The 18,245-nt window shown below is 35.9% G+C and overlaps 1 protein-coding gene across 4 annotated transcripts in view; it reads right to left on the reverse strand.

Annotated features, from left to right (window-relative positions):
• Positions 1–18,245, reverse strand: part of B3GLCT (beta 3-glucosyltransferase) — a 45,367-nt gene that overhangs the window by 18,476 nt on the left and 8,646 nt on the right. For 3 of the 4 annotated variants that reach the window (XM_064409083.1, XM_064409082.1, XM_064409081.1), the window contains exons 2-5: positions 18,127–18,188; positions 15,969–16,008; positions 12,908–13,017; positions 2,032–2,108 (exon numbers count right to left, since the gene is read on the reverse strand). In XM_064409083.1, coding sequence (XP_064265153.1) covers positions 2,032–2,108; positions 12,908–13,017; positions 15,969–16,008; positions 18,127–18,188 — 289 coding nt within the window. The remainder of the gene's footprint in view (positions 1–2,031; positions 2,109–12,907; positions 13,018–15,968; positions 16,009–18,126; positions 18,189–18,245) is intronic. The other variant, XM_064409084.1, reaches the window with a different exon arrangement.

Here is an 18,245-nt window from a genome sequence, read left to right on the forward strand (position 1 = left end):
AACCATCATCAGAATGCCTAATGACAGGTTTTCTTACAGCTGTTGGACACTGATCATTCCCAACCTAAAAACTTAATTAGCTTTTCCAGTACAGTGAAACTGTACAGACTGAAGGGACTCCTCAAAGACAGCAATAATCTCAGTGCAGGATTCTTGACTCCTTCAGAAAAATGACACTCCCTGTTTCTCTGTTCCCCCAGCCTTAATTCTTCCTCTACTCCTCAAAACAGAGCTATGGTAATGAATAACATCCTTATGGGAAAAAAACCCAAAACCTTACAATCTTTATTTGTCCAGTTTCCTTTGCATGGCCTTTGGGAATGATTCCCAAGGCGAAGTACTTAAGGTCTCCCAGAGAGTCTTATGGAGATCTCAGAGCACAAAAGCTTGGAGTTCAGACTGCAAGGAGACCTTGGAGATACCATGGTAAGATCCTCTTCTGGATAATTTTTTTAAAAAGGATTCCTTCTCTGCTGAATGAACATGGTTACTGAGATGAAATGTAGCAGGTCTTCTAGGCACAGTAAGGATACTGTGTGATAAGACATCCACTGATTGTACCTTCTGAAATTAAATATTCCTGTGCCCAAGAATTAAAAATTAATAATTTTCACAACTGCTTAGAGACCTCCTTTAAAATGCTGACAGCTACAGATGCATCTTATATCACTATTAAAAGCATAATCAGCTGCTGCAGGATAGGCTGAACTCCCTTCTTCCTCTTTTGTCAATTGAGGAAACAAAACAATACAAGCTTCAAAACATCAACATAGTTCTAAACTACTCCAAGTCCTCATTTGCCAAAAGTACTAAGTGAAACAGTACACACAAGAAAACTCATATTCCACAAATCTCAAGATGGAAATCCTCTACTTAAGATTCCTCTTCTGATTTTTAAAGAATTTTCTTCTGCTTTCTCACACAAATGAACATTTGTGTTTTTTCTTTTAGTTTTGCTATCTTATAAGAGCTGTATCTGTAAACCCTGTCACCATCACATAAATAATTCAGAAGAGAAACTACAAGGTCATTGAAACAGGAGCTAAGCAGCGAAGAAAAGAAAGATGATTGATAGCTTGAACATCATATTTCAGTTTTCAATTTACTTCAAATCTTTTCTGCTATTTTTCACAGTTTACATACATCTCACAGACAGCTGCTACACAAGCACTATTTACATTTTTCTACACACAAAGTAATGGAAAGCAGAAGGAAAAGTATCCTGTCCTGCAACCCCTCTGACATAAAAACCTCACCCTAAATATGTCCAATAAATTATATTTACTAAATTAAACCTCAGTAGGCTGCAGATTCAAATGCAAGCCTCAGGCAAAAGACAGTCTTCAGCACCATGGAGCTTCAGGTTTAGTAGAACAATTTCCTGACAGTTTGCAAGATACTACCATGTAAATGCAGCATGTCCTCCTTGGAGCCATCTGCATAAGCTAGGAAGAAAAGATATTTGAGACTACCTGTTTTTTCTGATCACAGTAATATGAAAATTTGCCATATAAGCATCTAAAAAGATGCTGAAACCTAAAACTTCTCACTACAGAGAGATACAGCCTCTTACAAACTCTAAAAGCAACAAAAACTCCAAACAAGTATTATCTATTTTATTAAATTTATTCCACTTCATTCAGTCAAGTAATCTGAAAGATCAAAATTTCTGTAATACCTCGCACCTTACACTGTAAGAAGTGGGGACCAAATAAAAAATACAAATTTAAAAATGCTGGTTTTTTAGACTAGTTTACGTCCCTAATAATTTTGAAATGCACCATGATTTGAAGAAGGTTAAATTCTGTTACTACCGTTCTTTTATTTTAAATAAGTTTCTCTGATTTAATTAAGTTTATCAGAAAATTGCTTCATAAAACGAAAAAAATGAAGTACAGTAAGGAAGTTAAAATATAAAAGTTGCAACTCTCATTAAAAATTTTGCTTCTGAAAAAAAAAGTTTTGAGCAACTAATATATATATTCTTGGTTACAATAACTTCTGAAAATAACTGGCACTCATTACACTTACTCTGTCATTAATGGCAATATTGTCCATGCACCTTCATGCCTGTCGATCTGATGAGTAAGCAGAACCGTAGGCAATTCCTTTAAGAAAAATAAAAATATTCCCATTAAACTTGAGTTATATATACTTTCTTCCTAAACATCAATCAATCTTAAAAAAAAATATTGTGGAATGACTACTTAGTTTTCATTGGTTTTGACTGGCAAAGGAGCCCTGAAGAATAGATGACAGGCTGGCATGAAACAAGGCGAACTGCAAGTTTGGGATAGTGCTTCTTCCAATCCCTAATTTCTTAATTGTCTTTTAGTTATAAAGCTAACAGACTTCAAGTTCAATGCTTTGCATAAGAACCCATGTAATCAATAGATCATAGTAATCTCCTTGCCATACCATAAAAACCTGTGTAAAAATACTTAACAAATAATGAAGGGTTTTCTACAAAGGCTTCCACTGGACAATCATGTTACACACAGCTTAAGTGAGCGTTCCAAAACTCTTTACTTTGAGCTGAGCTTTGACTTGTCACACTAACATCATGACAAAAACCAATGGATTTACAGAAAAATCAAAATGAGGAGTTAGCATTTTTTTCTTCCTGAAAGATCAAAGAAGCTTTCCTACAAAGGCGAATACTTCTCAAAAATTCCTTTGCTCTTTTGTTACTCGAAACCTCTTTGATGTGGCAGATCCCAGTGTCTAGCAGATAAGCTAGAATTCTGGGGTAGTTTCCAAGAAAACACCATTTAAACACAGCCCTCTGATAAAGCAAAGTGCACAGTTTGTAATACATGTGGAAAGCTAGATACAGATTGAGATCCCTCAATACATAGGCAGTACCTTCCTCCATCAGCAAGCCCAATCCCCCACCGCAGCATCATTCTGTGCACGTGTGACACCAGCCAAAGAGAAGGGAGAGGCTCCCTGCTCACCTGACAGTCTGACAGGGGTCACTGCCCACAGGAGCATGGGACTCAGCACAGCACTCAGGGGAACAGCACTTTGGGCTGGCACAAAACTTCACAGGAGATACTCAGGAAAGAGCACAAGGTCAGGAAAAGAGGGATCATGATGTTTGAGGAGTGGTTTCAGCCAGTTGGAAATTAAGCACCATGCAGCTGCTCACTCAACCCCCTCATCCCCTGTCCTAGATGAAACCAGGACAAGGAGGAAAAAATCCTCAGTAAGTACAGGACAAGAAGGGAGGTGGTCACTAGTAACAATTTGCAGGACACTTGTCTGGCCATGCAGCTCTGATCACTGCAGTCTGTCCTGTCTTCTCCATAAATTCTGTTTCTAACTCCTGGGCAGGAGGCTTTGTGTGTCTGTATTTGGAGGTCTGTGTTCCCACAACCAGAGAGAGGACCATGCGTTGTAGGGTTAACCTGTCTCTCCAGGCTCTAACCCTTTTCCACTTACAGCTTGCATGTGCCAAACATTCCTGCTAGATGAATGCTTTTTGTGAATGATACCATTAAAATAAAATTCACACTTAGACACAAATATAATTTATTTTCTGAGAAAAGCTCTAAGATAAAGTTTACACTACTTGCTAACTCTGTCAAGTTTACTTTAAATCCTTTTTAAGGGCAGTTAAGCATAGCATCTAGAAGTACATAAAACCTCCAAATTTCATATACTAAAGAAAACACCTCTACTGCTCTAAGGAATAACAGTGTCTCTCAGGAGTGTATTAACCTTATACAGAAATCCTTATTTTCGTATATTTGTGATTTATGCTATTTGGAATGACCCAAATTGAAAAGAAACAATGCCAAAACTCCAATTTGGAACAGGATATTCACCTGTATCTCAAAAATCAGCATTTCTGATTTATGGTTTCAGTTCAAACTAACCTAAGAAATATGTTTCTGCTTGTTTTCATTTTACTGAAAACCAAAAGTTCAGAGCTTTAATGGAAGTGGCAAATCATAGTCATAGTATTCTTAACACCTTGTATTTCACTAAAATGTGAAAATGGTAAAATTTACTTGGGTATAGTTTTATCTTTATTGATTTTATTTACTTATATTTATTTATTTGTTTTTATTTTTAGTAAAAGTTTATGGTAAAACCACAAAATTATGCTTATTTAAGAGGCTGCAGATAAGAAGATAAAGGGAAGACCTCTGTCTTTACAAGAACATTTATTTTTACAAGCATACAAAACCTGCTAGTATTTGTAGGAAGCCATGTATTTCTTGTACAGTACACAAAGAAAATAGTAGTTAATAATAATATACTCAGTGCCTCTATCACACTGAAGGCTGAAACTGGAATAATTTTAGATAAAAGCAGCATTTACCCATTGCAAAAGATATTAATTACATAATCTAAGTAGCTGTACCATTATACACTATTTCCTCAGTGCAAAGCAAAGAAGTGGTGATAAAGAAAAAGCACTCTCCCTTGAGCTAATCCAGTACTCTTACAAGGTATCTTTTATCTCTGACATTCTCATAAACTTGCTCTCTTTCTCTACCCAGCTTCCTCTAAAACATGAAAAAACATGTCCTGCAGGATCCTTTCCTTCCACTCACCTCAAACCATGCATTAATTTCATAAAGGAGATGCTTAGAACACACTCTAGAGATCTAAAACAGCCACTTTCAAAAATGCAGGAGGATTTCTGTTGCTTTTCCTTTCTCATTTTTACTCTGAACCTAGTGGAACTGGGCTGACCTATTCATTTTATTTATTCTGTCTTCAGTACAAGGACAGAACAAAAAAGCAAAATGCATCTGGTGTCAGCTTTGAGGAGGGGAAGGGCACGTGCAGTCAAGGTAATGAAATGTAACTTGCACACTGTGTCTATCTCATAAAACTATCCTACAAGTGCATCCATGGCCTGTACTGCATTCACTGGTTTTTCCAGCTTGAAACTCTTGTTTCCACAGTTACAAAACATGTTTCCACACATACCAACATTCTACATATGACACAAGTAAAGTATTTTATAATCTAAATAACATAATTTAATCACTTTTTGAAGACTGAGAAACTACTCTCCCCACTTAGACAATTGAGCTGACTAAAGGGCAAAACCAATAAATGGAATTGCTTGTGGTCTGAAATACAGTATGAAACATTTTTACTCCAAATAGAACCTACTCTGTCAGCACGGTGAGATCAGCAATACCTGCCACAGACGACAATTACAAACTTTACACAAATGAAAATTTAAGTGTGAAAAAATGGTTTAGATCCACATTTTCAAGCCAATTCCAAAGACACAGACTCACACAGCCTCATTTGTACCTTAAAATCATCTGGTATTTTTAATGCAAGTTGAAGTATGATGATGCTAATGACACAATCAATTTCACACCAAATCATCAATAAAGGTCTGGTTTTTGAATCTAAATATTGAAAGTTCTCTTCATTAACATGAAAAAGCTTGGAGGACCAGCATATCCAATAATGAAAAGGTAATTCAGAATAAAAGAATTAAGAACTAAGTAAGGAAATTGCTAACCTGAAACAAGTATCTGTATTCTTTCTGCAGTACATGGAATTTCATATCAATCTACCAAATCCTATATGAGAAATGTACAATTTATAGAGAACAAAACTATACAGGGTAAAACCAAAAGGGAATGCTATGGTTTCATAGACTTTGAGACCAAAATGGGCTTCTGTATGCACCCAGGATGGCAGAGATCCACCCCAGCTAAAATGGGATTTCCAGGCTAGGTCACATCCTCTATGATCCTCTAGCAAAACTGTGTTTGCTTAGTTTTCCTACAAAGTAGTTCACTGAATTTCATCTAAGCATAACTAAACCTTGCCCTAAGTGTATTCTTTTGTGAGAACACGCTTTATTAGAACACAACTCACACTAGATCTTGCTCAGCACTATTAATTATATGTCCTGTGTGACATGATTTTGCAAGTAAGACATAGAAAAGCAGATCCAGAACTGCAGTGAAATGCAAAACACGGTAATGTGTTCATTGTTGTATTACTGAGTCACCTAAGCAGAGCAAAAAGCCATCTTGTAATACACTAGAGAAAAATAAAGTAGTGTACAGGAATTTGCTCCTAATGAGTCCAGTTTGCTCATATCTGTAGGTGTCTTGCATATATTATCTCTGTGCTTTGTGAGCTCATTAAAGTGCCTTGTGAAGCTCAGAGCCGAGGGGCAGGGACCTTAAACCCTGAGCACTGCTGCTGAACTGCACAGCTCCTGACTCAGAAATGTTTCCTTACCTCTACATAGCCCACAAGCACGTAACAACATTTTCCCTACTCTCTTATCTTCTTCTCAGTAATCAATCCTAAGACACATTCAGAGCCAGCCTACCTTCTCAGCCTTCCCTTGGGAGGTTAAATAAGCCAAGCTCTGACAGTCATCTGTTATGACTACTTTGACAAAGTACAGCTGTGGAATACATACTGAAGTCTCCCTACAGCTTTATTTTCAAAAACATGCCAATTCTGTAGACATCCTGAAGGATTTCTAAAATAAAGTAATACCAATAGCAAAAGAAAGTAATAGGAAATCTCCTACCTCTAAGCCCAGCGGGCCAGACAATTTACTAGGAATTGCCAGCTTCAAACATTACACCGAATACTTCATCTTCTCTATATTCTAACAATTTCCTTAAATATTGAAAATTACAATACACATTTCAATTATTTTTCATGTTTTAAAGACATAATTATCAATTTTATCAGAGCCTCACTTCCAAGAATCCAAGACAAAATATTATTTCAATAATCCCCTTCAAATAAACTCACGGATGATTTAAAGTACTATTATACATTACCACTGTAAAAGAACTTTGCTTCTGTTTAACACATCTGTTATTTAGGAGCTTCTCCAAAGTTGTCCAGTCATTTTAATTTCTTGTACTATTTCTTCCTTTAGGCTTCATTCATAGAATCCTGGAACAGTTTTGAGTTGGAAGGAACATTTAAAGCTCTAGTCCAGGCCCCTCCAGTGGGCAGGGACACCTTCAATTACATCAGATTGCTCAGAACCCCAACCAAAATTATCTTAAATGTTTCCAGGGATGGGATATCAACCACCTCTCTGGCAAACTGACAGTGTTTCACCAACATCACTTTAAAAAATTTCTTCCTTATGCTGAGTCTCAATCTACTCTCCTTTAGTTTAAAAACTTTACCCTTTCCTTATCATTACAGGCCCTCTAAAAAGTCTGTTCCCCTCTTTCTTTATAATCCCCATTAAGTACTGAAAGGCCACAATAAGGTGTAAAAAACTCCCACAACAACAAAACCCATGATTCTAATAAGTCACAGCTTCCAATAATCTTTGCTCCTCAGGAAGCCCAAAGTAATAATGTACTATTTGCCATTAGAGAGAATTTCTACTTCTGTTCTACTCTCAGAGGCCCGGTTATCATTTTAAAAAAGAACCGAGTTTTCATAATACATTACGTGTAATTTCAGAGAGTTCAGTGAAAGGCCATAGCATTACCCTGCTTTCACAAATCAAGAGCAAGTACTGTGTGCAAATTAACAAATCAGGCCTTATTTTGTAGCAAGACAAATAAAAAGATGTGGAAAAAATCTGGAAATGTTTTGAGTATTTTTTGTAAATGTTACCACAGATGTGTATAATAAGACAGTAGCCTAGAATTACAACAACATATTGCAGTAAAGTGCTATTTGTTTGCTCCTCACTTGAGTGAATAAAAAGCAGTGAGGAACACTTTCTCCAAGCTCACAGTCCACAAGAATTCTAAATAAAGGCAATCATACAAAAGACAGACATGTGGTATACAGTACATAGCTATTATTCATGAAATCCAATATTAAAGATGAACCACTATAATTATGTTGCCTGGTCTGAGTAAGGTCTTTGTTTAGAATGTGTTTAAGATAGGATTTTAATGTTGCAGTTGATAATATTAATGGGTAAAGTGAGTTTTTACTTAAAAGCAAAATCTTTGTCAATCCCAACTAGTGCATAAAACCACTTCAGGCTGGATATTGGGATGGATTTCTTCACTGAAAGAGTGATTAAGCACTGGAACAAGCTTCCCAGGGCAGTGGTGCAGTCACCAAACCTGGAAGTGCTGAAAAAACTGAGCAGATGTGGCACTTCCCGATATGGTTGAGTGGGTGTGGCGGTATTCAGTCAAAGACTTGATGATTTGGAGATCTTTTTCAAACTTAATGATTCTGTGATGCAAGCAATGAAATTAAGCAATTTATAGGGTCCAGATGCTTCTTTAAGTATCAGCAAGATTAGCAGTATAAGTAGATTTATATTCATAGAAAGCCTTAAGCATCTTTCACTGACAGCAAGATTGGAACAGTTGTCTCCCAAGCTAAATCAATGTCATACACGGGGGAGCAGGTCCCTTCCCCACAACAGGCTCTGGCCACGTAAATCCAATGTACCTATTTTAACTAGGGAAGAAGAGAAGGAACAGGAGAGCAGAAAAAAGCTTCCACAAGGCAAGAAATTTGGTGAATGTATTTCAAGTACCAGTACAGATGCTCAGGAGAATTTACAAGAACAAAACAACTGTCACCAGGTAATGATTTTAATCTGATGATTTAGTAATTCTAGACTCATGTACACTTGAGCATTCTATTCAAAGATGACTGAGCAATTTTAATACAGCCAACAGCAGTGGAGGAGGAAGCTTTATAGCAATCTCTTATTCTTTACTAAGAAAATAAATACCTTAGTTAAAGGGGTTTGTGCAAATCCTATTAAGTATGCAGAGATTGCTGTTGAAGAGGCTGAGAGACACACTTAGCCTAAAGCACTTTAAACTTCTGAATTTCTTGTTTATATTTTGCCCTGACATGGCAAGACATCTCTGTGAGGTGACAGGTCCTGTTTTCTGCATTTAAAGCGAAGGAAGCTACCACATATTTGATTGGTAAAAGCAGTGATATAAAAATGGTATATGATGTGCAAGGCAGGGCTGAGGGCAGCCCACTCATCACTACTAAAACATTTAGAAGATCTCATTAGTGCAGAATTATCTGACTGCTACAAATTCCTTCAAATCTGCTGAGCATCCATTAGAGGAAAACGATCCTGTTCACCTTCCAGCATGAAGTGTAGGTAACTTTTACAGTTCCAACAGCTAATGAGTAAGGCATCAATTCTGCTGGTAACAAAGCCTAGCAATTGTCAAAAGGATGCCAGTACCTTTGCAGAATGAGAAGCAAGGGCGTATTAGAAAGTCAAAGATCAAACAATTAAACAAAAAGCTAGGAGAACAGCTGCAGGAAAGCAAAGATAAAACAAAAGTCACTCGAATGTGTAAAGCCCTGCAAGCTGACCTTGAAGAGATTTAAGACCACTCTGAAATACATTTTCCAAACTAAGCAGTATCTTTTGTACACTTTTCCTGGACCCCTTTCAAAAGGTTTTATTTTTAATGCACCTCAGCTTTCCACAGAACAGAGTTTAGAAGCATATCACAACAGGAGCACCCAAATATTGAAGCCCCAGAATGAGCAGTTGCACTTTAAAATGCAAATCCAAAAAGGAATGAAGCATTAGGAAGAAAAACAAAGAAAAGTGACCAAGAGCATACTGGTACTAGGTAATGTATGCAAGCAGAATAAGTAACCCAACATAAAACAAACACAGGTGCTAATGTGGATAAAAAAAAAAGAGAAATAGAGACTTCATACACTGACTACTTAAATTCACACTCTTATTAGGGTTTCATACTGCAAGCTCTCCCCACATGATAAAAATGTAGTTTTATGGACAGATTTCAAAAATAAATGTAAATATTAAAGCTGTGAATGATTTTGCAAACACAAGAATGAATAAATCCTAGTAGAAAAAAAAAAGTTGTTGCTAGGAAGGAAATAAAGGGCACACTATTATTTTACACAAAAAACCAAAGGGAATCAATCTAGTAATATTGAGAAATTTTGACGTTAAAACATACCTTTTTAATTTAAAAAATAGGGTTGATCTTGATATAGTGGAAAACCTTGCCATAAAGAAAAACCATTGCAGACACAGAGAGGGAGGAGCAGGTCAGAAAATTAATTCCTGATCATAGTCTCAGCTGGAAAGTGGCTTCCATGAAATGGGAAGCCATTACAGGAGGGAGAGAAGTAAACAGGATTTTCATACTAGAATCCTGAATTTGAGCAAGTAATTGAAAGAGGTATTGAAGCAAGAGGTATATTACAGATTGCACTGAATTAATGGCATTAATTTTGAGAAGTGTCAGGCAAATTATGTCTATTTTATCTAAATATACAAATCAGTTCAAAAATAACTCAGGTGCCTCGAAAAAAAAGTTCTTCCACTAAATCCTATAACCACACCATTATTAATAGGACCCCATTTGATCTTTAGACTTTTCAGGAAAAATTATAGTTTTTTGAATTGGGTGAGAATGCTCAATGCAAGAACCTTCAAGGACCCAAAGCAAAAAAAATCTCCTACTCTATACCAGTTTTCATAGGGAAATATACAGAGTTTTGTCTTCTAAACAGTGTAACCATCGCAGGCAATTAAAAAGCACTGACTGCACCTAAACTGGCAATTTTTCAAAAACTTTATTTTACCTGTTTTCTAATGTTGAAAGTTATAGCCAAAAAGAAATCCTGATTTTGATTTTTTTAAGATAGAAAGGGCATAGTCCCAAATATTACCATTTTACACTCCCAACAGTTTCCTTATTATTTGGTGCTTCTTACAAAGGTCTAATTTACAGAGGTTAAATATTCCATAATCTCAGAAAATTAAGAAGATTGGTAGAAACTGTAACAAATTTTTGCCATTGCTGAATTCTAACTGAAGAGTTTTGGCTAATATTCAATAAATCGCTATGGAAAAGGTTTTTAAGCAAGAACAAAATACTGACATCTACTGGTGGCCGGAACTACAGATTGGTTTCACATTAAAAAAATATTTTAAGTACACCATAAAAGAAAATAAATGGACAAATCACTTGTTAAGATTAATGTCGGTTACTTAATCCATTTTGAAGTCAGACACAAGTGCTAGCCTAATGAAGTAACACAAATCTAGCAGTTGGATTCTATTTCTCATTTTAAACTAGCAGAAAACAACTCATGAAACCTTATCGACTAAACATCTATTGCTTGGGCCTGTAACAACAGAGGAGTGAACCTGATGATTCAGTCTCTTGTTTTCATACAGCTGTTGTCTTTGAAAACACAAGGATTTAACTTTTTTTTTTTCCTGAATTTCATATGTATTCTTTGCAGTGAAAAATGCAGACTTCAAATGTTGATATGCAGGATTGCAGAGATGACCTGCCCCATGTCCATAATCAGCATTACTGGTCTCACAGTGGTATTGTGATTTGACCAAAACAATCAAGATGTACTAAGAACCTGCTGATTATGCCCATTCATTTTTTTTCCTCTATACTGATGGCTTTCCCCTTTTCCCAAATTTCAGATACGAGATTATTGGTGGGATTTCCATCACTGCTTCTCTTAAGACACCATGACTGGTGTTCAAGAGGTATCTGTTAATACTGGAAAAGCATCCCCATTTCAGCATTTCCATAAAGGCATCTTCTCAAACAGCCAAAAAAGGTTTTTAGAAGCCAGGTCAGTTTCAGGTACAACTCTGATTACAAAATGATTTCTTCACCTCTTTCCCACAAAACATGCTTATATTCTGGCCTCACTGAAACCATTTGTACTTCTACTTACTGAACTTTTTATCACTCATATTCTGCAACATCAATTACAGAATTCAACTAAAATCCTTGGGTTTAACAACTGACACCATAATCCTCCCTGCACACATTGTATCTGAACACTTGTCTCAATTCCAAGGAGGACTCTGAAAGAGCATAACTCTGCAGAACAAAGGCTGTTCACATGACTGATTTCATTAAGGGATTAAAAATTGCATTTAGAATGGATTTAATTACAACAGGTTTGATAAGCTTGGATAAATGAAGCCTAAAACATCCCGCAATCTGATTTAGGCACTACAAGACCAATGTACATAAGACAGTTTACATCAGACTTCTTTTTCCTTTACAACAAAGAACGTAGAAATGAAAAATAGGTCAAGTAACCTCACAGCCAGCTATTTCATATGAGGGGATGTATCCCACTCTTAAATTTTTCTTAATTTTATAAAAGACAAAGAAAATAAAGCATTGTTTATGAACACTGAACTTTCAGTATAAGTTTCTTAAAAACCTCTTCTCTCTAGGCTTACGTTTTACAAATCAAATTTCCCACTAGAATGTAAAGTACAACACGCAGCTCTCAGGTCAGTGTGACCAGCAGCAGGTCAAGGGGAGAGTCTGCAGAGGAGTGGCTCTGCTCAATCTGCAGAGGAGCCGCAGACAAACAAGAAATAGGGAAGGCACTGCATCAGGGAGGGACAGGGACAAGAGAGGTGTGGAGGACTGCTGCAGGAAGGGGGGAATCCTGCCTTAGGAATTTAATGTCCACACACATTTCCATTCTACTGCCACCATGTCACAACTGTGCAATGGAATTCTGACAAAATCTACATTACAGCACATTCAGTGGCTCTATTAAAATACTCACCCTAAATTATTCTAACTAATAATTAAATTGCTGTGTTTTTCACTTCATAAATAATGCATCTATTTTTTTCTTTGTAAACACACTACAGTCATATTGAAAAACTGCCTTCTTCCAAGTCTTTATCACTTGTGCATCAAATGCCATCCAAACAGTAACAGCTGTCACACAAAAAGGTTGATAGTTGAAATTAAAAGTAGAGATATATCAGTGTACAATCAGTAAATAACCACTGAAACAGGCTTCTTATAAGCACACAGAAAGCAATTAGAAAAGAAACAGAATGGATGTGAAAAAAGGCACAACAAACCCCAACATTTTTAGTAAAATCTGGCAACAGCATATATAACAAGGTGCACTTAATATTATCTCAACTTACCCTTCCAAGTTCTACAGCCTGTTTCAAAATATCTCTTTTTAGATCTTCTGCCCTCTTCGAATGAAAAGAACTACTTTGACTCTGGATGACAAATACAATTCCTTTTAATTCTGTAAACAAGAAAGTAAGAAGATTTAAAGATAAAATAAATTATTTTCTGATTTGCTCCGAAGCTAGTGAGAGCCCAGGTGTATGTAGGAATCTATTACACAGTAAGCCATTCCTTTAATTACAGAAATATTTCATGAAATAGTAAAAAAGGCATTATTTAACACACACACACACGACAATCCAAACCAGCCCTTTTCCAGATTCATTTCAAAAGAGCATGGCATGACTGGAAGATGTGCAGCAGTTAGCAGCATCCACATTCGTGAGGTTGCTTTTTCCCCAATACACCAGCACTCCTTGTCACCAGAGTAAAAATCTGTCTGTCACAGACCAGCATCTCTCCTCACCAGGAAATGCATGAACATGAAACAGAAAAGCTGCTTCCCAAACTGTTTAAAACCCTACCCAAAACCAAACATCAGGTGGAGAGACACACACAAGAACACTGAGCTGATACTCTCATCTAATATGACAGCACAAATATCTCACACGTCTCCACAGTGTTTAAAAGCATCATAACAAAAAACTTTAAACAGGAGAGAAGACTGAGAGAAATTTAAAATGAAATAATGAAGTAGCTTTGCAAACATTTATGAATTATAAAAGTGTCTATTGTAAACTACAAGTAGATGATGAAGCAGGTAGTCAAATCTTCTTGATACTAGGAGATAGAATAATCCCTCAATACTAGGGAATCTTAGAAAACAGGAAGATATGATCCCATTCAGAAGCAGGGCACAGCAGACAACAACAGAAGATGAGATGATAAAAGGAAGAGGACAGATGCCTTTTCCAGAACTCTCAGCAAGTTTGATCTATGCTGTCTAACCCACTCAAGACCATTAATTATCAATCAATGAGGAGGATTGTTTGGCCACAAAAGGCTGAACTTTAAAGATACTCTGTAGAAAGTGAACCAGGAAACTCAGGATATAATAACTTGAGACAGTGCCACAAGGAAAGAAACTAATGCCGAGGAGATCTGTACAGAATGTTGAAAATTATGGAGAAGGAACAAAGTTCATACAAAAAAAAAAAAAAAGAAAAAGAAGAAGAAAGAAAGAAGTGATCACAAGGAAAAAGGGTAAAACTGAGCCCATGAAGAAGGATCACAAGGAAAACATTGTGAACAGAAAGAGTGAAAGAGCATTAACCACAAATATCTGCACTAAGGTAATGAGAAGACTGCTATGTCCAACACCTGAGCATCGCTTACATTGCTTTGTTGCTCTGAACAGTTGTTTGTTAATTTAGACTTATGACAGCTCAAAGTTAGATGTTTTTCTATCAATATTATTTTCCCTCCATTTATTAGCTTATTCATCAAGACATTGTCAAATTGTTTGAGGTTTCTGGTAATATATTACAGAGATGGAATAAGCATTGGTTTAGATATTGGTATTCATTTCCCATTCTTCCCACACAGTGTAGGAATCAACAGTGTTCACGCTCTGAACCACCAAACAAACTGCTTAAAAATTCCATGCATAATAAAAACTTCTGAATAGCAACTAATTGCTACCTAGCAAGATCTTTGCTAGATTTCCTGTGCAAAAATTAAAATCAGTGTGAAAACTGAAACTACACTTTGTTGATGCTAATGAGAGTCAAAGCGCTAAATCTACATGCACAACACCAAAAACACCTACAGAGACAAAAAGTAAACACTACCTTGTTTTTAGTAATTGCTGTTTTAGTACCAGTAAATTTACAGATATGGCAGCATCTGAACTACACTTAGCTTCATTTAACAACACCTGTGATGTTCCACAATAGCACACTTTCTAGGAGTGAGATAACATCTACTTTGATGATTAAATCAAATGGAAATAGTTTCCTTTGCTCGAAGTAGTTTTAAGTTGTTAATAAAATACATATTCAGTGTATGAAAATGTCAATAGAAAATAGTTACAATATTGAACATCTCAATTGTTTCTCAAACTGAGAAACACCCAATGAAGCAAGAGAAAGAAGTCTTTTGAAAGATAACTTCCCAAAGGTGCCACTGATCTGTATATAACAGTTCAAAAGAGAAGAATGAAATATCAGATGAACTAAGAACCATCAAGAACTACATTCTGTTACAAGCCCTTACATTTCACCTATAGAAATGGGTTAAAAGACCTAATTAAAAAACAAACCCAAAAACCCCACAAAACTAAACCTCAAATGAAAATAACTTCACTAGGAAGAGGCAAAAAAATGATGTATTGCATCAGACCAGCAGTCCATCTAGTCAAGTATATTTTTTTAACAGTAGTAATAGGAAAGACACCACAAAACCTTCACTTTCTCCAGTGCTCCTCATACCCTCACAGAACTGACAAATGTTATATCAGGAAATGCCAGAAGACAGACATAATTAAGATGGGTCCTTTTAGAACAAGGAGAGCCAAGTCCTGAGGGTCTGGCAGAGTGAAAAGTCCACAGCTACAGTGCAGAGAATGCAAGTCAGGTCTGTTAACTTTCTGCCAGAAGGACATCAGACTGGTCTTCAGAGAAGGCAGAACCTTGCAGAATTTTTATTTTCATTATTTATCACCTGTCCAGAAGCAAGAAGTTGTTTTACCACTATATTACATATTAATGTTTGACGTGCTTCTTAAATCCTTGCTTCTAGGTACTACAAAGTAATTATAATTTGTTACAGGCAATTTACAATAACCCTAGTTATTGCAAGTACAGTTAGAGCCTATCAGAATGGTAAAATTCAGTTTCATCTTAAATTGTTACAAGAACAGCCAAGTATCATAAAATTTTATTTTAAACTGTAGTGCACTACGAAAAGCAATTCATCCTTTTCACAGCGCAAGTGCACAGGTTCACAGAAAACTTAACTACGAGAACTGCAAGTACAATGAAAGATTTAGAATTTTCTGTTTGATGAGACTACATGAACCAAGAAAAGAAAAAAAGAAGCATTTGTGAAACAGCACTATATTCTACTTACCTCTGCCTATTTTACTAATTGTTCTACTTTTTTCAGAGTTCTAGAAGAAAGGAAAAAAACCAAAATAAGAATATACACAAAGCCTCAAATATTTCTACAGAAACACAATGGGAGTCAAAGCACTCATCTATACATTATAAATGTATACATAGAGGTTTTAACTCAAAACCTAATATGAAAAATAAAGTAAAATGTTATTCATCATCAAGAGTTACAGCAGATATCCTATATGCTTCCATACTATTACTCACAAAATACAGTAAGGAAAAAAAAGAGAAAATGCTTTTCCATGACTCAATTTATACCAGAGCTTTTGAATTATTACTAACAGTGTCTTTTTTCTTTATTATGTATCTCCTGAGCGCTAAGTTTGGAATATGGAGCTCTACATCTGTTCAGTGGGGGGAAGAAAACCCAACACATTCTATTAATTTGACCTACTATCAAGCTTCTATCAAAACACAATTCTTAAAGGAAGACTCAAGTGCAATTCATATCAAGACAAATATCAAAAGGTTGTTGCACATAACATGACTCCACTGGAATTTACTCAGGTATGACAAACATCAGGTATCTCTGCACTGCCTAGAAAATTGTAGGAAGGAAAACAGAGCCTCCATTTGTTGCACAATTTATACCAGGTGACAGCACCCCAGTGCTTTGGTATGTCCACGTGAAAATCAAACTCATCTTTGCTAATTGCATAAGAATATTGGAGGACTTATCTTGGTTCCAGTGTTTTAAGACTTCCAGATGGAAATGCCATGTATTTCCTCAGTAATAAGCTCATACATAGTTTTCCCACCCTTGAGACAAGTTCTATTTCTAAATATGTAGCCCCCTTCCTTTTTTTAAATATCAGATGTGTGTAATCCTTTTAGCTCTACTTGCATCAGACAATCTTTCCTCTGACTTTTACACTGAAATGAATAAGCTCCAGCTTCCCTGGTAACCATCTGTAAAACCTTTCCAAAAATTACTGCAACTGCATCCATTCTTATGGTCTTTTTCCTGCTGCCTGGGTCAATAATGTCTAAAAGATGTATTATAAGATTAATTTATTTTTATATCTATACACAACACTGTTATATAGCACAGTAAATTAACATTCTAAGCTAACCCATATCAGGAAGATTGACTTGTCACGCAAACAAAAATCTATGTGTTTTGTGGTACACTGTGTGAAGAATAAGCCATATTTAAAATTACTTTTATTAAACCACAAAACAATTGTTGCCTGTTATACTCCTTTTAATGTTATTTTTTTAAAGAAAGCCTTCATAAATTATAACCTATATAAGAAGGGTAACAGCTGGATTGAGATGGCAATGGAATTTAACAAGCAGCAGCCCATCAGTAATGACAACAGAATGACATGACCAAGGCTCCCAGACACTGAGGCAGATCAGCAGTTTGCAATAGGAATATTTTTCACTTAGAAAAACTACTGTAGTTATAGCAATCATCATCAAAACCAAAAATTATTTAGAAATATGTACTTCTGACAATACTGCTATTGTATTTGATGTCAGATCACTAGATCTAAATGCCAGCTATGGATTCTAACCATTGATTCATTCCAGTTCTTTTATTTTCCTCCCTTACGTTTATTTAATACAAATATCTGTTACAAATATGTACTCATATAAAAATGGTAGTCAGAAGTCTGTCAGAGGACATGCATGCATACACATCTAACACTCAGGATGCTATTCAAAGCCAGGGCTAGCTCTGACCATTAGTTCTCCACATCTGATCAATCTGAAATTTTATACACAAGCTTTGCTTGAGCCATGACTTGAGTGGTAATATGTAATAATGCTAATTTGGCAGAGAGGCAGCCATTTCCCTCTCAATGTATTCTATATTTAATAACACCAAGAAGAATGGAAAATGAATTAATTTGAATTAATGAAATTTATATACTCAAAAACTCTGAATGAATAAAGGTTATATACTCAAAAACTTTTCTCAACAGCAATAGCACTAATGACTTATATGTCACAGAACAGAAAGACAGCACATTAAATTTGGTACTACTGAAGTCAGTAATTGAAATAATCAATGCCACAGATATTAGGCTTTTTGCTCAGGTCTATTCCAGTTTATTTTATCATGTCTGTAAAATGTTCCTGCTCTAGTAACTAAAATTTATTACCTGCAGCACTGGTAGTTCAGTCTCATCTTCTGCACCTTCAGAAACTACACTTACAGCAAAAGCTGAAAGAAAAAACAGACTTCTTTCGTATTACAGGAGCTCACTTTCACAACTGATGA

This window comes from Passer domesticus, chromosome 2 (assembly GCF_036417665.1).
Source record: "Passer domesticus isolate bPasDom1 chromosome 2, bPasDom1.hap1, whole genome shotgun sequence".
Classification (NCBI taxonomy): domain Eukaryota; kingdom Metazoa; phylum Chordata; class Aves; order Passeriformes; family Passeridae; genus Passer; species Passer domesticus.